The sequence below is a fragment of the Trachymyrmex septentrionalis genome, unplaced genomic scaffold, assembly GCF_001594115.1.
Source record: "Trachymyrmex septentrionalis isolate Tsep2-gDNA-1 unplaced genomic scaffold, Tsep1.0 scaffold40, whole genome shotgun sequence".
NCBI lineage: Eukaryota > Metazoa > Arthropoda > Insecta > Hymenoptera > Formicidae > Trachymyrmex > Trachymyrmex septentrionalis.
In genome coordinates, this window is record NW_017305569.1 from 4,265,669 (window position 1) to 4,287,644 (window position 21,976).

Consider the following 21,976-nt stretch of genomic DNA (forward strand, 5'->3'; position numbering starts at 1 on the left):
AAGTTATACGTCAAAATATGTTCATAGATGATGAATGATTCTTTAAATTAACTTCAAAGATTAGTAAATATAATACATAGCAAAATTATAAAGTTGGAAAGTTAAATGCAATAAACTTGTCTAGTTTTTATAAGTATGGACTATAAAGGCAAGCATATAATCTTCTACTTTATAATAATATCATTATTTATGTGTATAATACAATACGTACCATCATTTTCATTTCCGATCAGGATGAGAGATTAGACTAATAGAGTGATTTAGAGAACACTTCTGAATACTACCTTACGTCTTAAGAAAAGACAATTTATTATAAAAAAAATATATTCATTTATTTATTTATTGTTTATTTTCAATAAATAGTTTTATTTTATATTATGCAATCTGTACTATAATCTATGTATCTTAAAATCTTCTTCTTACAGAAATTGTCTATCTATTTTCTTTTACTATCTCTTTATTTGATCTTATCTTTTTTCAACATTCTTTACCCTTAATTCATTTCTGAATATCCAAACATAATTTCGTTTCCTTCAAAATGTTATCATCCTCTCCGCTTTCTTCGCTAATTCAATTTGTTCTTATCTCCCGTGTTCTGTTGTTCGAGTCCTGCTACGAACGTCTAATCGAACCTATCTCAACAACCTCACTCCCTCAAACAGCTTCGTTAAATCCTCCCTCTTGCTTTCTTCTTCACACTTTACGCTTCTCTCCTCCTCTTCGCAACCTCAATCTTCCGTACATCTTCTTTCAAGGCTGCTTCGCTTCCTTTTCCACGTCTAATCCAAACTTGACCCCCTTCACTTGAGTTTTCTCCTACCTCTCGTTCACGCCTACCCCACGCTTCTTGTTTCAGTAATCGAACGGTGCAATAGATAGTGGCTAACAACTTGCCCGGAGCCACTTCGTTAAAAGAGAAGTGCCGTGTTTGTTTCGGCGCCGTTCGTCCTCTGTCCTTTTTAGAGAAAATTTCGCGAGAATTTGGATTCTTGCCTAAGTGTCTTCCGCTGAGGCAACGGAAATTCGTTCGATCGCCCGACGTTGGTCTCGCCTCGCTTCGACAGCTCATTCGAATGACGTACGATCCCTTCTAATTCAGGATCTTTGCTCCGCGAAATCCTGCATTCATTACGATTCTAATTTTACAGAATTAAATTTTTGGGCAATTTAATAATTATTTGTTTAGGCATAATAAACGTTAAACAACGCTTTTCTACACTTTGTATATAATAGCTCTACTTCACTTGACTCTCCATATCAAAATAATGACGTGACTGAAATTGTCTATCAAGCTACCGGTCGAGCGTTTACAAAGTGTCAATTACAAAGTCTATTTTCCAAAATCAACGTGTCGTTGATGATGCAGCCTGTTCACCAACACGTAGATTTTCCCAGAAAATTCAACATTGAAATTGCGATAAAATTTGTTACAAAACATTACTCAAACAACATGTCCTAATAAAGCATCAATTTGTTTGCGCGTGAAATTCGATTTAATTTATTATCATGGGCGAGCTTTTCTCGTTAGAGAGAAGAGGATACAGCTATATTACGACAGACTCGGAAGAGCCACGGGCGAGAAAGAGAGCGAATCACGAGGGAATGGAGGGCGAAGCGGGCAGGGGGTGAAAGCGGCCGATAGGGTATTCAAGTAATGACGACGATAACGACGGCGACGATAATCAACGCCCAACGCACCCGTGTCGAACGCATTTCGCCGCTCTAACAGCGATGACGAACGATGCCGTGCGGCCATTAAATTGATACCACCTGCTAATTGGTACCTCCAATTTCTATCGCTCGGTATACCGACTACCGCGCGATAAAATAATCGCGCGGCATACCTCCAGGCCGATATTGCTGCGCCCGCGAAATAATTCGCACGCTGCGAACTGTCTGACAATTTCGCGAGTACGTCATAGCGGTGATCAATGTGGCAACACCACTGCAGTCTTGGTCGGATGGATTTCGCTAATGTTCTAGCGTGTGTATTCCAGCGTGACGTGCTTCTCGCTGCATTTGCGCACAGATGATACGTGTTTGCAGTTTCTGTTTGAGAAATGAAGAGATGAGAGATGAGAAACGATTTACCTACAATACGTTAATGGCAATTGTAAGCAGTAATGCTGATGTTATTTGAAAATGATTATTATAAAATTAGCACAATATTATTAATGTGAAAAAGGTTCATCTTTTTGTAATGTCTTAAATAAACATTTTCCTTAATATTATTTATATATTTTTATCTAATAGTAGCCCTTTTATAAAAGTCCACTTTAATAAGTCCACTTGATAATTTGATATTGAAAAATAGTAATTAATTACTTACTTTGAGTATTAAAGGCACAATGCTCAAAATAAGTAATTAATTATACTTCTAGTAACAAATTTCTGTAAAGATGTTCATGATATAGATAAAAATTTTATATTGCCAGAGATTGGGATAATACATAAATATATTCCAGTTCAGAAATTTGGAAATGCTTTTTAGAATTAACGTTTTTAGAATTACTTATTTGAATATCCATAATAATATGTACTTTTTTAACAATAATTTTTTTAGGTTGGATAACTATTAGTGGATCTGAAGAATTTTTGTTAAAAAGCGTATTGTTATGGATATTTAAATAAGTAATCCCAAAAATGTCAATTTTTAAAAAATCTTTCTAAACTTTTAGCCTGAAATACTGAAATAAATACACATTCAAAACATTTATAAATTTACAAGCACAAGTTGTAAAAATCTCTGAATATTTTACGTATGATACGATGACATGTACGAAAGCACAATGTAAGTATCAATATACCGTCATTAAAAATTGACGCGTAAATGGATTATGTCAGAGTTTTCAAGCGGCGTTACCTTTTTATGCTTTTCCTTCTTTTATTTCACTTGTGTCAATCGATATTGTCGTGCGTCTGTTAGTTCGCGCCAGAGACAAAACCGACCGGATACAAACTGTCTCGGTCAAATTGATCGACATGCCTGACTGCGTCCCGAGATCCCACGAAAACTTGAGAAAACTCGAGCTGTAATACAGCGCGTCGACCAACTTGTGCGAAAGTGCAACTACTTATATTGAGACTCCTATAAATAGAATTTATCTTCGTAGTATTTCGTATACGCACGATAGGACAGACTTTGGTGTCCTAATCTTTTCTTAAAAAACCTTTCACATTATTAGATTACAATAACTGTCTAAGAAATCCTTATGATGATTTCGTAGTCTTCGATTTTTTTAATACAATAAATATTAAAGAGCTATTTGAGTCAAGCGCTGATCGTCTTGTGTAAAATAATTGAACGTAACGTCACAAAAATAAAATTACATTAAATCTTATCATACATTTCGACGTTTAATCTCGTCATCCTCAATGGTTATAAAAATAAAACAAAATACAGAACTATTACTTACTTGTCAATACTGTTGAATATCCGAGATAGTTTTCTTAATGCTCTCCAATTCTCTTTATAATATTATAATAACAGATATATTGAATATAGATCTTAGATTAATTATAAAAATATCGTGCGGAATTAGCAGACATACGGATTATATGGATCTAAAACCATATACAATATGACAGCATTTGAAATTCATGTATTCAAATGTAGATACTGCATTCTTAAATCCGCTAAATTCACGCACTCATTTCATTTCATCAACCAGCTGCCTCAACAATTTTAAATTTTTCTCCTCAAGATACAATATAATAATAATTTTTGAAGATGAGAAAGCATTATTAACATTAATTATAAGAGAAAAAACAAGAAAGCACATAAAAAATTAAAAAATTTTTATGGAAACATTTTTACGATAATAAAACAGAATTCAAAAAAGAAATTGCCATGTTTCACTGATTTCACATCTTGAATATCGTTTTAGCAATTTCCTATTTTTATTTCATTCAATAAATCCATTCATATCAATCAAAGAACATTATATGAAAAGGATGGCTAAAAGAATACTTTTAAAAAAAATACAATTGACGGCTATTGGCTCTGCTTTGAATACGTTCTATCTTATGCTGCACTGCATTCGCTTTTAGTAGTTGTATGCGCGTACAATCCGCCTGCATTTGATTACGAATTAAAGGGAAATCGAGATCGCTGATCTCGAACGTCCGGCTCGAGGATTATATAGCAGATATAGCTGTACAAAGAGGCGCATTCCCAGTCCGCTTTTAAGTTGATCTGAGCAGAAATGATGGATCTTCGTGATGGCGACGAAAGGTCAAAACCACTGAAAGCTCACTTACGTTGCTTACCGCCCGGCAAATTGTGCTTGAAGATGTTTTATGTACTTCTAGCTCTCCGTCGTAAGCTTGCACTCTCCCTTTTTCTCTTGTCGGATATTCCTAGGATGTAAAGGAAACAAGCAAAAAGTTCGGAGAGGAGTACACGAGAGAGATCCTGCCCCGTCTCGTTCCTTTCGCTATTCGTACGCACTGATTTCTAAGCTGGCGCAATATTGTGAGCGCCGTCCTTTCTTGCTTCGTAATTTCTCTTGTCTGCGGTAGGAAAAGCGAGGTTCTTGCGCTTGGAAATTGTAGGGCAAATTTGGTTATCTCGCTGCAGATTGCGTCGATTGTTCTTAGTGACGTGTCGTGTGAAAATTTTAGTCTAATTTTAAGTAGTTTGACTTCGACAATAAGGCGATTAAAAGCTATGTATTTGCAGAAGGGTCTATCTTCAACTTTCAAAGATGCATATGACAGGGCGCTTAATTGTAAGATAATGTACAATGTAAACTTGAATATAAAATCCTTTACAAATTAAATTAAATTTATTAAACGTATATGTTACTAATTATATTATCAGTAATTATTTTTTTTTTTTTATTAAAACAAACACTGTAAGAATTATCGTTTTACATAAAGTACAAATTTTTTATTGTCGATAAAATACTTTTTTTCTCTTTTACCTTTCTAATAACTAGAAAAATTACTAAGAGAAGAAGACGACACTGTCTATCGTTCTAATTTAATCATGCATGCTTCTTATATCTACACGCTGTAATCAGTTATATTATTGCCATTAGAATAACTTAATTTAATTAATTTAATTAAGCATCATTAGCAATACAATTATGAGTAATTTAATGCTAAATGTAACCCATTTATCATACTATTACTGCAATAAAGTGATATGATAACACATCGAACATATAATATTCCTACTCTCGTAATCTCGATTGCAAGTCAAGAGTTCGGAACTATAAAATTTTCGTAGCTAAGTTACGAAGGATTCTGATCCCCAAGGGCCAAACGTATAAGAGCCGCAGGATATTTAATTTTCCCTGACGGAGATACACTATAGATATAAAAGAAAAGTACGAAACAGTGGAAGAGAGAGAAGAGAGAGAAAGAGAGAGAAAGAGAGAGAGAGAGAGAGAGAGAGAGAGAGATATGAACGATAAAATAGATGTACATACAGGGTTACGCGAGCGTATTTCTATTTCATACTTAACAGCCTTCTATTTCTTGCTTTGTGTCTCTTAACGGAAAAATTACGATCGGCTTTCGGAATATTGTCGATTTTAAATAACGTTCGTTACAACGTTCTTAAACTTAAAAATTTCTTAAACTTATAAATATTGAAATTTAATATCGTTGAGGTATTAATTGATAATTTCTGCAGACAAAATTTTATAATTTTCAATTCAAATTCTTTGAGAAATTTACCTATCAATATCTCATGTTAGCTACTTTGTAAACTATAACATTATTTACTTATAAGTTTAATACAAATTAATAAAAAATAAAATCTATTAATTATAAAAAGGTAATAATTAATCGAACACAATTTTTATGATAATTACAAAATGCTACATTTGCAGCACTCATCTGAGCACTTTTTTTAGTTACATATTTTTTAGTTACATAAATGTAGTTTTTATTGCAAATAGGGAATATTTAGAGTGTTATGTCAAGATTGAACCGTATTGTATATATGCGTATTTTATATATATGTATGTATTTCAGTAAAAGATAAGATATTATCTGATGATATTTCTGTATCTTACAGACATATATCAGAATATTTTGTGAAGAATTGGCATGCAATGGTAAAATTGTAAAATATCTCCTTTTCCGAGCAATAGATTCCAGAGCGGCCCAACAGCAATAATAGAAAATAAGATAAGTTTGATTCTTATATAATATATAGCATGTTGGATTAAAAGATCGATCGTTATCAACTGCTTAATATCCAGAATTTCAGACTTCGCTTATCCAATTTTGCGCGGAAGAATCATGTCATTCTAAAATCGAGGTGATTTTCAGAAGGATGTGATGGGGAATAATTAATGAATGGGGTGACAGGCATTCTCTATCCGGAAAGAATGTACGTTTAACAATCTACCGTTGGTATAAGGCTGGAAGTCCGATAGCGAATCGGAAGGGATGCCGAGGACGTCTTGTAGGTGTGCCAGTCAGAAGCACGTACTTCTATAATTGTTGGGGTGGCTCGAAGAGACAACCTTTAACGGCCGTCTCAAATACTACCCCTGTGAGCCTTAATGCGTTTTTCCAATCCGACCGTTATACGTGTGCCATTGCTATCGATTAAACAGTACCGATGTTGCGTCAGCCCGAAGCGTTTGAAGGGATTCGAGCAATTCAATAAAATGATTCGCCACAATCGTCTGACAAAATTTCCCTCGAATTGGGGAACTTTTATTTTATATTAAACTCAAATATGGTATCACTTTAAGAGAGAAGCGTCGTACAATTTACGATTGAATGAAATAAAGATTGAAATCGTTCAGTAATTTATGTGATAATACTTTTTTATTTGATAGAAATGAATGAAATTAAATTAAGAAATTAAGAAATTTTATTTGTTAATAAATAGAAAATGTTAGATTTTTTATAAAATCAAAACATCCTTACTAGAGCAATTTAAAACCGAAAAATTATTTCAGCGTTTCTGGGAACTACATACGTAGTATACATATAAATTCACATAAAAATCATACAAGCATTTAAGATTCAGCTAGACCATTTAAGGCTTTGCGCTCGCACGAAATGCAAGAGATCCGGGTTCGACTCCCGGCCGAGATAATATTTTTTGCAATAAGAATTAATTACAATATTTACAGATTTTAATGTCATTCAACATTATTAAGATTGTTTCGAAGATGCGAATGAGCAACAAAAATTTGTTAAATTGCTAGTCAATTTAATTCGTGATATTATTGCTATAGTTTAGTAGAGTTAGCGTTTCAAGACCGAAAAATCATTTTGACGCGCGTTTCTGAGGACTACATAGATTCACACAAAAATCATACAAGCATTTAAGATTCAGCTAAACCGTTTAAGACTTTGATTTCTATAATTTGTGTTATCACATATACGTTCCTATAATGTATTATAGAGCAATTTAAATCTTAGAAGGATATCTAAAATATATACAGCTCTTATCTCTTGATATTACCGCGATTATAACGTATTAATCCACAAAATCCGAAAGGTTAAACCGCGGAAACCGTTTATTATCGTGCTTAATAGCCGATGTTGTAAACCACGAAAATGTAATACCTCATTTGTAATGCCACACACGCTGACATGTATGCACCAAGCTGCGACAAATTTCAGATTACACTGCAATTTTGATGTAACGGTGTGGTAATTCAGTTATTATCACAGGTAACGTGCTTGATCGATCAACAATTGACGATGGAATCGATCGAATGGAATATTTATTGCGACACGGACCGACAATATTTAACGTTTGCGCGGACGAAACGTTACACATTACGCGTGTTTGTGCTGGAAGCATTATAACAATGGGTCGAACCGATCGTCCATGCATTACATGCCTATGCGGTCACGAAAGTTATTGTTAAATTCGAAATATTTTCTACGACAGACTGACAGCTAAACTGACCGGAAATGGACGTTGCTTTTTAAATTGACTCGGACAGCAGTATCAGGAGTTAATGACGGACGACATAATTGATCAAATAAATGGATAGTTGGATACCGATTAACCAAGAGTCGATTAATCGCGCTATCGACTAATTGCCGTCATCTGATGAATTGAGGGAGACTAGATTCGATCGGTCTTCTCCTGCCACTCTATTTCGATTACAAAACATGTCTCTCGGAAATATCTAATTGTCTAATGTAATAGTGTAAAGTAATATCTATGATTAAAATTGAATTGTCTCTGGAGAAAAATCCTATCAAATTTTTTAAATATAGGAAGTTAAAAATTTTCTTACAGGACGTAACTTATTTAAAGCCTTTCCTTAACATTAAACGCAACTTGTTGCAACTTTGTAATACAATAATTTTTTTCTAAAACAATGAAAGTGCAATTGCAATAATCGCATTAATTATTTAAATAAGCAAATCGATGGTCGGTACTCGAGCGGATAGAGTCTAATTGAGCATTTACTTTGCTTGTAGATCTCCTGGATACGTAAGAGGGATTTGCATATCCTGACGTCATCGATCCTCGCTTACACGGGAGACGCAAGATTTTCCGTTAAGCATCCCGAATCATCCGACGAATGGACGCTGAGGATCGAATACATTCAACCACGGGACGCTGGGATTTATGAATGCCAGGTTAACACCGAGCCCAAAATGAACTTAGCCTTCGTGTTAAAAGTCGAAGGTAAAATCAAGATCGTAGAGTCTTTAGAAATTTATTCAGATAACCCTTTTACGGATCGCTTAATTATGAGACAAGAGAAGACAAAAAGAGAGATAGAGAGAGAAAGAGAGAAAAGAAAAAGGAACATTTAATTATATTTAAATATATATAATACACTAAACATAGATTTGTGAATTTTTAATTGTTCTAACGTTATGTAGTGTTCATAATATATTACAATATATACCTTATAAATCTTAATAGATATTTTATTATAATTCATTTTACTACTACGTTGCATTAAATTTCATAATTTTTAAATTAGCTTCTATTTATTTTAATTAATATAAGCGAAAAACTGTGAAAGGGTTAAGCTAGATCCCGTAATAACTTTATACCGTTGTAAATATATTTTACGTAATTTTACAATAGGTGAAAGAATATCTGAACGCTTTCATAAGTGTCTATCACCTGATTGATCAGGAATGACACTGCTGGATAACTCGAATACGCACCAGCATGACCAAAGTGATTAATGCTTCCGCTTGCATGTCTGTCACGTGAGGAATATCCTAAAGTATCGATTAGCTTTGTTGCATCTATTTCTCTGATCGAGTGATGGCATAATATTGCAGTTACTGTAATTATTACCAGCGCACAGTATCGATTTCGTCTTTCAATACGTAAAGCATCTATATATATATATATATATATATATATGTATGTATATATAATAGCTTAATACAAAATTAATAAAATATTTCGACAATTAGAATTTATCTGACAAGAGGATTCGACACGTTTTCTGGGAACGAAATAAATTACAGGCTCCATTGTATAAATATTAATATCTACAGGATATTTAAATATTCAAAAAATGTTGAAAAATAATAACATGTTTACTTGCTCATCAATTAATTCGGTTTGATAATTCATTTATTGCTTAAATCCAAGAGATTTTAAATAGGAATTTATTCAATCATTATAATTTGATTATTATAGTAAGTTAAATAATTTTAAAAAATATAATATTAAATTAAAAAATCTCAACAATCTTAACTTACATGCATAAAAACGAAGGATAGAAAACAAAACTGGCTTTGAGGAATATTCTTTGATAAAACCAACATTAAAAAATATTCTTTATATTCGATATTTTGCAGGCATACGTGATCCATATATGTATACTGATAGTGCTTTCAACATTAGTTCAATTCCTAACCCACAAAGCAATAGGTATTGACGAAATCGATTAACTCGATATCTTTTCTGTCCTCCCATTCCAGAAAGTGCCCCTGTCCCTGCCATCACCACACCATACGCCATTCACCGGACGTTCAACTCAGGTTAGACTCACGCAGAGAGCAGACTCCTTTTCCAAGCTATTGAATGTGCTAGCTGTTAGAAGTATTATTCGCAATTTAGTTACATGCAGTAACAATACATGAACGTTTTTTGTATATTTATGGCCAAGCCGCCACTGACGGTTTCCGTTCACTAACGGAACCGTCAACAATGAGTTGAGGTCGTAGCATGAGGAAGGTAAAACACGTGCAGCACTCTGCTCTTCATTTAGGCGTTGTTACGTTCGGAACTGTCGAGCAAATTTTTTTTGCACAGATACAGCTGACGCTAACGCGTGCTAATTTTCCGCCGTAATATTGCGAGTCGTAAATACTATGCGTTAAATGTTCAGTGCCATGGAACCACGCGTCAAAACCTTTTTTGAAACGTTGAAAACCTAATGCAAGCGTAATAAGAATATTTCCCAAGCAATATTTGTACGGCCTCGACTTATTTAGACTTGTAGATTGTGATTATTAGTGATAGTTTATTGGCATGAAATTTTTATATCCCTATAAATTAGGGAAAATGTTCGATTATCTCTTCAGATTAATCTTTTGTGATTCTGCATGGTTTTCTTTGCATGTTTTTATGTGTATTCTAAATCCTTTTAACTGCAGCAATGATTTGAATAACAAGTATGGTAAGTACTGAACTATTAACATAAAGACGCATTTTCTTGTTGTGCGAAAATTATCATTAATAATAACAAGTTCTAATGTATTATATATTATTATTTTTATGCATTCCTTTTTTTCTTTGTATATCCTAGATTATTATCTTGCTGATTTGAAATGATCTATGAACATTTTTACGTATTAATCTATTGCAATTTTAATTTATTATTGTACAAAAGTCACTAAGAAATTCGTTTATTTTTTATCATTAATAAATTATGTCAAGGTTGGAATTATCAAATAATTATTAAAATTATTAAATTTAAAGTCGTCAACTGTAATTAAAAATTTCTAAATAAGAAGTTCAACCACAAAAAAATGTGTTGTTTTATTAATTTATTTAATCGACAATATTTTTAAACTCGTAAAATGGATAAATTTTATATCCTGAATAGATTCGGTAATATTAAATAAATAATATTAATTAATATTTAACTGATAACTAACTATAGCGGTTTCATCTAAATGAGATGTAGTATTCTAATCGAATTGATGATGTCAATGCAATTATGTTCTTTCTGTTATGATGTTTGTGGATGACACAAAACGTACCAATTATATTAATTGCAAATACGTTATTACGACCGCACTTGATTTTGAAAAGACAAATATAATGCAAAACTTTTCTTTGATGATAACATAAAACTGGTAATTTTTTTAAGATATACAATAATATTGCATCATAAAAATTTACAACAATTTCATGTAGAAATATAAACATATGGAAAAAGAGAGTTTAGATAATAAGTCATCTATATTAATGTTTAATGGCCATGTTAATAGTATTAGCTTCAAATCTATTATGATTGTTTAATTGTTTAAAATTTCACAGTAAAACAAGAATAGAAAGACGCCTTGCTTGTGTAAAATTTTAGGCAATGCAAAGCAAATAAATTTAATTAAAAGCACGATTTTGATGTTTCCATACCGATCGCAACCTGTCACTTAGCACAGATAGATACGGAATATTTAAAGCGTACGGTTTCTAACGTGTGTTACAGCTGCTCAGGCGACGATTTTGGGACCGGAAGACGTCTACGTGAAGAAGGGTAGCACGATAAGCCTCACGTGCGAAGTGAATGTGCGAAGTACGCCTCCTAGTAGCGTTACTTGGTATCAAGGAGGAGCCGTGCTAGATTTTGACAGTCCCAGGTATAGATTGCAAGAATCGAATTTTCAGCTTTACTCTTCGCAATTAGTAATGTTTTTAAAATGTTTTTTTAAATTTATTTTTGATTAATTTTACATTGTACGTTTTATTGTAAAAATAATATTTATTAATTGTTTAAGTATTCATTTTATATTCATTTATTTGAAATAATAATAGACCAAACGTTTATTTATTAAAAAATATTGGTTTTACAATAACTATTCATTTGAAATAATAATTTAGAAAAAATATTTGTTTAACGTTTTAATATTTATATAATATTAATTATTCAATTAAAATAATAATTTGAAAGCATTTTTTTAACATTTATTTAATATTATTTTAATATTTATTTTACATTAATTATTATTCAAGCAGTATGCGGCATTATCGCTAAATGAATACTATGATTCGTAAAAACTACACAACGTAGAATAAAAAACGCAACAATATAAAATTTCTCACTTATATATATTCTAATGAAATAGTACTGAAACAATAACTTCAAGGCACCCCCAAAATTGAGCTCTAGATGAAAGTAAATAAAGTATTTTGACAGTTTGGTATTTTGATGACGACGATTGTTCAATCTTTCTTTTTATTCACAAAACTTATTCTTTATTCAAACGTTAAAAACAAACGTTTTTTCAAACTTTAAAATAAAATATTTTTTAAAGAAATAGTTTCTCCAAATTTTAAAATAAACGTTTTTTGAAAAAAGGAATTTAATCTACTTTTTTTTTTGAAAAAAGGAATTTAATCTACTATTTTTGAAAATGTTTTAAAAAATATTTTTAAAAACATTGTATGTTGATTGAGTCTTGCATCCCCCATGATTCTTTTTTCCTTCACGTACATATGCATATATATGCATTTATACATAAACGTTTCCATTCGATCGTAAATGTTAATGCTATTATCGCATAATCGGTGGAGATCTCGGTGATGGTTCGTAAGTTCCTCCGTCTCGCTAAATGAGCAGGAAGGCTTCGGTTGAGTTTTTCGGGTCGCTACTTTGCAGTATCACCGATCGGGCGGAAAGTGTTGGAGTATCCCACCTTTAATCTTTTCGTCAGCCCGTCAACTCGGAGAAGGATCGTCAAGAGTCGAAAAAGCAAATGACCTTTGATCCGGCAATTTTGTCCGGCAATTAGTTCAGATAACGCTTTGTACGAAGAAATGTAAAACTAGTTTCGTTTCTACTTTTTCTCTCTAGCAAAATGTGTCACTTACAATGTCAAAGAATAATATAATATTACATGTTAAAAATGTTACATTTTTGAAATTGTTTTTAACATACACTGTAAAAAAATTAATTAATATGTAAAATTACAAAAATTATAGTGGGTTTTAAGACTAATTATTAAAAGTATGTGTTTATATACGTAAAAAGTAAAGTCACAACAAATAAATACAATTATTCTTCTCTATAATAATTAAACAATTTACAAAAGTAAATTATAGTTAAAATTAATTTTATAAAATTTTATTTACATATTAACTTGTAGCAAACAAATTACAGTTACAATTTTTCTTAAGCTAAATTATTGATATATGAATGTAAAAATAGAAATATAGTATGTGTAATGTATATTTATATATATTACATACATTATTATATTGGGTTATATAATATTTTAAAAATTTATACATATATTTACATAGAAACTATAAAATATATTATTAATATTATGTATAGTTTTTATTTTATACAGAAATATATTTATACAATTAAAAATAAAAATATTAATTCTTGTAGAAAACGCGGAATTTTAAATATTTCTACTATATAAACCGTATATAATTTTTACATAATATAATTTTACGTGCCTTTTTACAGTGTATTCCGTACGTCATTTTTATGAATTATATCTGCGAATAAACTTTTTATGTACACATTTATTTGTGCACATTTATCAACGGACGTTTGACAACGTGCGATACGAACGAGTTTGCAATACCATTTATGTTCCATACACGATTGAACTTTTTGCCGATGTTTCCGTAAACTGCGGCCCCTTCCCTGCAGAGAGAATTAATGACAAAGTAGCAATGTGTATGACGAGAATGGCGCCAAAGTATCTACGATAATTCAGTGTACACCGCAGGGGCGGCATTTCCCTGGAGACGGAGAAAACGGATACCGGGACGACAAGCAGACTACTGGTGACACAAGCCAGATTGACCGACAGCGGAAATTACACCTGCGTCCCTAGCAACGCGAATCCAGCGAGCGTAATGGTCCATGTGCTGAATGGTAAGCGAATTTCTATTTTTTTTCTTTTTATGACATGAACTTATCCTGCAGCCTATCATCCCTCGCCTCACGCGACATAGCCGGCAAACCGGATATTCGGATACTTAAAGCTGTCTTAATGACATATCGCGATGGAAACATCTAAATATTCGCGGTTGAAATTTTCAGATAACCCAGTGGCACTGGATACCTCCATAGGTATATTAGTCATTATCTGCCAAGTCCTACATGACGCGATAATTTGTTAAATTTTCAACCAACCAGAGATTACGTAACAAATTATTACAGCCACAAATGTGACAAATATAATAGTTATTTACTTTTGGATGTGATTTTATCTGATCAAAAAAATATATTTCCATGTCATTGCTTTCGTAAAAGCAACAAAACAATATGATACGAATAACGTAGCGTTGGCACTTGTACGAGAAACTGTAAGATGTTCAAATTGGGACGTTTTATTGCTTTAAATATCAATTAATTTCTATTCCGCAAACACGATATGCCGCATGCAAGCCAGACTCACTCGATAAACAAAGTCAGAAGTAAGTTCTCGACAGTTTACGCGTTCCAATGTACGTACAATGTAATTCGCTTATGAACTAACCGAATAACGAGAATACCAAACTGCAATATTTTATCCGTCGTATTACCTTAATATTATTGAACAGGTTGGCAATATCTCCTTTATTGCCGCGGAGCATTGTGAAGTTATTACTGGGTAGAATCGAGAGTGGAATTAATGACTTTTTTATTTATTTGCATAAATTACACAGCGTTTCTTGTGCCATGTAACTCGATATACCGTCTACTCGATATAGTTGAATTTTTCTCTTCTTTATACTTCCTTTTTTCTTTTCTTTACGTCGAGGAAGCACGCGCGAGTTGAGTCGGGTTGCTGCGTCATATGCACGCTCTTCGATAAACGTCGCGTGCATATTCACATTCAAGAACTATTGCATGCGGAAAAATCTCCAAGTACCGGCGTATAAACATTTCCATGTCGGCATTCTTGTAATACCACATTTTCATGTCCATCACATCACGCGATTCGATCAAAGTTCACGGTTAACCGCTTGTTTTTGATTAGAACGCAATCGGATTTACATGATATTCATTTTAGAGGAAAAATTCCCAATGTCTTTTTTTTCTAGTTTTAAACAAGCTTATTCGATCGAATACACAATTACACATTAACTTGCGTATTTTACTAAATACAATGTTTTGATTTCATCTCGGATTTTATTGTAAAATATAAATAACAACATTGAAATGTATATATAAATGCAAAAAGTATTATATAATATATTTGGTACAGAGAAAATTTTTATTTAAAAAAGTCTTGAATGTAAAAAATAAATATTAGTGGGAGCCTAAAAATCATAATATAAATATGCCGATTAATCATAGTATAAATCGGACTTATCTGCACACAAACGATTTACGTGCCACTGACACATCACTACATACTACTACATAAATATTCTCTTATACAAATATACATATAAATTTATGTATAACAATAATGTTTTAATTAGATGTCTAAGTTCAATTCTAAGAACTCCACGTTGCTTTTTCGTGCAAATTAATAGTCTGCGGACTACTATTTTGTAAATACAGACTGCATAGCTTTTATATGAAGCAAATGTCACGATGCGCCAGCATCTAAAACGTCATATTGGACTAAGAAATAGTAAAGATCTCAATTTTATACAATAAATATATTCCGTCTTAATATTAACAAAAGAGCTTCGCGTGTTCCTTATCTTAGAAGATAAACTTTCTTGACTGTACAAATAGATACTCTTTATGCGTTCAGATAATACTATTTTTCATTTTTGTTTGTTTCTAAATATTTCTAAAAGATAATATATTTTAATTGTTACACACATTTTTTTAGGTAAAATAATTTTAGAAATATACCGTCCACTTTATTCTTTGTTAATAAATTCTTAAATATTGTTTACTTTTAAATATTAAGATTCTTTTTTAAATATTTTAATCTTCCCTTTCTGCCATCTCATGTATTTCATTATTGTAGACAATTTTGCTCGAATTAACTTTAATGTATCCTTAGCTGTAGTGTAGTAGCGGAATTTAGAAATTCAAAATGTCATCCTTTTCATTATCACGCGATCCTTCCGAGAAAATTTGTTCAACAGGGACAGCTTTCGAGAATAGCAAAATTTTCCAGGGGAATTGTGTTCGGGCGACAAATTTCACATCAATAAACGCTCGCATATTCACAACGCAAGTTCGGCGACAGGAAGCCAGCGGGCTCCTGAAGTGTGACATTCGAAAGGGACGGGCACGCGTTCATTCATCAAGTATCGAAATCCCCCGTCATAAAGTTTGACGGGCTCGTATATTGGAGTCGCAGCAAGTACTCGGCGCCGTGCCGCACGCATACTCTCGCTTTTGATCTATTGTCAGCCGGTAGCGCTCGCGATAACACATGTAATATCTTGTTCGGCAAGTTCACCAATCCAACCTGTCAATCATCACGAGCTCGCAGTCCCGGCACGCGTTTCGGGAAACTCGTGCTGCAGCTGCAGCCGTTCGACATCAACATCTTCTGCGCTTCCTTTGTTGTAATCAAAATTCGACATTTATAAATAGATTTCAATAAAATTAACAATGAGACCTTTCAATAAAGAATAAAGTATATGAACATAACAAATGTACGAAATAGTCAAATTAATTTACGTAGTGACATTTTTTATATGATTTAGAATTGATTATTTTTTACATTTTTTAATTCAGTATTTATAAATATTTCATTTTTCAGTCAAAATTTCAGTAAAATTTTACCTTGACAGACTTTTAATTTAATACTTGGCTACAAAACGGTTAAAAAATGTTGAAAAAGTATTACTGTATAATACCATGATTATCAAAATGATTATGATTTACGATGTAGGAACTTATGATGAAAAATTGCAATCGTTTTAGAGCCGATTATGTAGTCCATTATTATTCGAAAGACACTACATCATCATCACTTTATTTGTGTGACGTGATCTACTCAATATTCAGTGAAAAAAACCTGCATCGATATTTTGCAACTTTCGTTTCGCTTCATTTCGACATCGATGCTGCACGCATCGTGCCAACGCAATAAATTTACAATACGCTAGCCTCCCTTCAATCCCTGATTAAATTAATGTTTTTGAATTCATAGCATTCCACGTCGGCATGCTACAAAAATCAACAAAACCTTCGGACAACCAGACAACAAATCGCTTGCCGTGTATACCGCGCGCGTTTGCACGGCAATCGAATTGCAGAACTTAACAAGCTTTCTTCGACGGTTTCCACAGTTTCCACGGTTTCTACGCAGCTGTCCGCCCCGCACAGCCGTGGCGCGCTTTCCACCCTTCGAACCATCGAGACATCGATCGCGCCCACTTTCGTCCGGAAACGCCCGGCGAACGCGCGCTCCGCTCGCAGAGCGGCCGCTTCCGGTGCCGGATGAAAATTAATGCGGCACAGTTCGTCTGCATAATTAATTTATAGGGCGCACCCGGTCGCCGCGGTCGGCACATTGGCCATCGACGTTATTTCAAACACAGCTGATTACTCTGCAAAATTGACCGCAAATTTCAATTATTTCTCGATAAACCTGTATGCGACCCGGAGGCTATCCGTTTTGGCACGTACTATCTGCGCATTAACGCAATTACGCACGTCGGCCATGCTTGCCCGTCGATATTTCGAGTGTCGAGCCGCGCCGGTATCATTTTTTGATAACGGACCATGTAAACGCGGCGTAACGGTAAACTCCGCTCGATGAGATTTTCAATTTGATCATAAATTGCGACCTTACCGAAGGGACCGGTTACTGCATCGCGGAACCGTCGTTATGCCATACACTGCCACCGGACCTGTGATTATCTTTATTGCCGCCGAATGTTACACGCGACACAACGATACCGCGCGCCGTCGCACACAGAACGCGAAATTGTTGTTTCCTCGCTTGAACGTGGTGCTCGCCGTAGCTGCTGTTATTGCCGAACAAAACGATATTTCACTCGCGGTTCGTATCACGACACACGTTCTAACCTTTGCTAGCGCGCCTTATACGTACACGTTAAACGCGTTATTCCTTTCTGTCATGACGTCAAACTTTATAGTAACATGTGAAAATTGCACAGACGATTTTATAAATTTATTGCGAACATACTGTGAGACTATGTGCAAAAGACTACGTAAACGACGTTACTAAACAAAATATGGGAAAACGTATTTCGATTTATACTGAAAATTAACAGTTTAAAAATTGCTCGAGGAAACGACATTTGTAAACAAATACATCAAAATTGATGCTATTATGTTATTGAGAGATTTTACAGTTACAAATAATAAATAACAAAAGAATATATAGATAATGTAATCACAAATTATCGTCATTGAATATTGAAAATAAATATTTATGCATAATATATTGTTATACATGTGTATTATTATATAAAATTCATAATTTTTATTTTCTTTTAAAATATATCTTAAGTTGAATTACAATGATATATTTCTCTTATCACACTGTATATTATAATATCTAGTTTTTTAGAAATTTTTAGAATTTAATATAAGTTTGATTTATGGAAATTAAAAATATTTACTTCTTAAATTGAAGATATAAATTTGTTTTTTTTTTATTGTGATTTGTGTTGTTATTGTATTATGTATTATTTATAATCGTGTATCAATATGTCAAAATTTTTTACTTTTAAGTGGAAGGTGTTTAATATAAAGCATTATTGTCTCAATTGTTTTCTCTATATAGAATCCAATTATTAGTGCGAGAGAGAGAGAGAGAGAGAGAGAGAGAGAGAGAGAGAGAGAGAGAGAGATATTGTCGTGAGGCTGGAAAGTTTCTGCTTAGTGTTTAACGTGTCACGATCGATTAACCTAGATTGTGAATCTAATTAGAGCTGCACAATTAAATTCCTGCGTTATGTAGCTACTCGAGATAATATTCAATGCGAAGAAACTGACGTGGTTTATAGATAACTGTAAAGTGCAATAGAATTTGCTTTAACTTCCGCGAATAATTTTCTATACATTATTTCTAACAATTATCAAATTGCAATTAGTAAAATTAGTAAAATCATTATATGATCTTACTAATTTTACTAATCGCAGAAAAAATATTAGAAATTACGTATAGATATTTAATATTGAAGATACGAGATAATTGTTTGAATCTGTTATTTTTTCAAATAATTTTGCCTCATTATTTTGACATATTATATATAAATAAAAAAGGATGAAATTATACACTTATCGTGATTAAAAAGTATATAAACGTATATTCTTATTGTTAGTCCATTATTAAAAGAATTTAATATTTTAGCAAATATCGATACTCAAATTGATACTTGAATATTTAATGGTTGAAAAATTAAAGAGATTATTTATTGAAGAATTGTTTTAACACTTTGCTTATTAAATTCAAAACAAAAAGTATGTTTTGTCTTGAAAATCTAATAATAAAATAATTAAAATAAAAAGAAACTCTCTGTATTTAGATTTTTCTTTGCGTTGTTCTTCTAAGACATTTAATTATGTTTAACATTTACATTTTAAATATATTATACATATATTACACATATATTATACATATACATGTATTAAATCTAATGTATATTAACTCTCTCCATAATATACACACGATATATCATCCTTTAGTACTCGTAATTGGATCGTTCGTGACCTGAATTAATTTTCATCATTTTAACAAATATACATTAATTATTAAGTAACTCTATATGCTTTAACATTTTAAAAAAATATTTGGAAAATTGTATATTTTAAAAAATTGTATATATAGAAACTTACTTAGTTGAATCAATTAATTTCTTATTTGGATATGGGCAAACAAATTCTTGATTGATACAATAAAATAATTTAGTTGAACTAAACTAAACCATTTATTGTAACATTTTACTTGTTTCTGATAAATAATTTTATCAGATATTAATGTTTATCAAAAACAAGTAAAATATTACACAATAATGGTTTAGTTCAACTATAATAAATTATTTTATCCATATTCAAACAAGAAATCAATTGATTTAACTAAATGAGTTTCTCAATATGGTATATGAGATCCGTCCCAAAAGTATTCGACGTCTGCGGCGTATATCTTTGTTCTTGAGAATCCTGTCTCTCCCTCTCTATTCCGAATTTGAAAACGAAGGAACTAAAATTAATTTGCACATTTCTGTTGCAGGTGAACATCCGGCGGCTATGCAGCATGGTGGAAGCTGCGGCATGGCTCCGACCATTCTACTCGCCAGCATCACCCTCATAATTGCGAATCTGTTAAGGTGAGCAGCCGCGTCGTGAATCGCGCATCTTAAAAACAAAAAGAAAGAAAGTGAAACGTGTCAAAAGTCAGGAGGGACAATGTCCAAAGTGAACGCAGCAATCGACGGTCGCGGAACGGTACACGTTCGGAAAAATCGTCCGGCCGACCGCGATAGATCACTTTAGTTTACGCTTCGCTGTCACACGCTGCGTGTATTCGTTCGTCGAGTGCTCGGAAGCGACGACAAGAGAATCACAGTATGGACCGAAGTGCAGTGGACCAAAGCTCTGTGAAGGACGCAGTGATGTGGCGGACGATCTTTAGCACGTACGTTTTTAACACGAAAATCTTTCACAGACTCTCCATTCTTTTGTATAAAATCGTGTTAAATGCATTGTGGCAAAAATGCCGAATCATTCTCAACATCCCTAGTAATATGATTGAGTGTTCGCCAAAAAAAAACTATCTTGCACTTGTGCTTTTTGTATAACTAAGTCGGCATGTTGTCCGTGCCTCAACGAATATGCGTGGACTGTCTAATGATGAAACTGCTCATCTCGTCATTTTGTTGCGAGAACTCTATTAGAATTTGTATTTTAACTAATTTAATAATGGCCTCGTAGTATTCTACGTCGACCGATAGAACGACGCCGTATTTGGAAAGATCGGATTGATTGCATGATCTGTTATAACTGCCAATGCTTTCGAACCGAGTATCGATGGCTGGATCCGTTCGATGGCTATGAAATAATTATTATACACGAATCGGAATTTATAATCTAACAATTATTATCAACTAATTGAGTAATAATTATCACATAAAATTAAGGCTCTTGTACATAAAACGAGTAATGAGCAGGTAGAATTTGCCGTGACCTTGTACAGTACAATGCACGTGCGAGAATTGCCACGTGATCGATAATTGTTTCTCGTCCTTTGATCTGGGCAGTATTGTGTATATAGCTTATATCATTGGTTACGATATAATTGTATGGTACACATACAATCGTATATTTGCAAATATTCTAACTAAACCTTGTGCCTCGGGCACAATTAAGTATCTCGAACGTGCCAGATATTTTTTTATATATTTCTTGAGTTATATATGCTATAATAATAACTTTGCCCAGATTTGATTTATTCAGTTTCTGTTAAATGTATAATGTTAATTAATAAGATTGCATTAGTAAGGGATCGCTAAAGCGAGAATAATGTGGTGATTGTTTCTCAAAAGACTGTGAGAATATCAATATCTTATTGCAAAAATGTTTTGCATCAAATTATAGGTAAAATCCAAATTTTATGACATCAACATTTATTATGTTAATATTATGATAATCTACTGTTTATAAAATCAAAATTGTTGTTTATCAAATCGTAGTCTTTTAATTTATATGACAGAATTGTTTAAAGAGTTAAAAATTTATATTAAAAAATTTTTTGTTTATGACGTTAAAGTAAAATTTTAATCGAGTATTGTTATATTTATGTATAAGTGTAAATGTTTTTTTTTAATTTATGTTCTAAATAGATATTTAATATTATTAAACTTGTAAAAGCCTATTTTTTTCTTTGAGAAGCATATTTGAAATATAAAAATATAAATTTTGAAAAAGAATTTTTGACTTAT

The 21,976-nt window shown here is 32.6% G+C and overlaps 1 protein-coding gene across 3 annotated transcripts in view; it reads left to right on the top strand.

Annotated features, from left to right (window-relative positions):
* LOC108751128 (basement membrane-specific heparan sulfate proteoglycan core protein-like) overlaps positions 1-21,415 on the top strand; it is a 235,722-nt gene extending 214,307 nt beyond the window's left edge. For 2 of the 3 annotated variants that reach the window (XM_018491158.1, XM_018491159.1), the window contains exons 4-8: positions 8,416-8,626; positions 9,892-9,951; positions 11,628-11,778; positions 13,885-14,033; positions 20,269-21,415. In XM_018491158.1, coding sequence (XP_018346660.1) covers positions 8,416-8,626; positions 9,892-9,951; positions 11,628-11,778; positions 13,885-14,033; positions 20,269-20,369 — 672 coding nt within the window. In that variant the 3' untranslated portion in view covers positions 20,370-21,415. The remainder of the gene's footprint in view (positions 1-8,415; positions 8,627-9,891; positions 9,952-11,627; positions 11,779-13,884; positions 14,034-20,268) is intronic. The other variant, XM_018491160.1, reaches the window with a different exon arrangement.
* Positions 21,416-21,976: the final 561 nt, after the last annotated feature.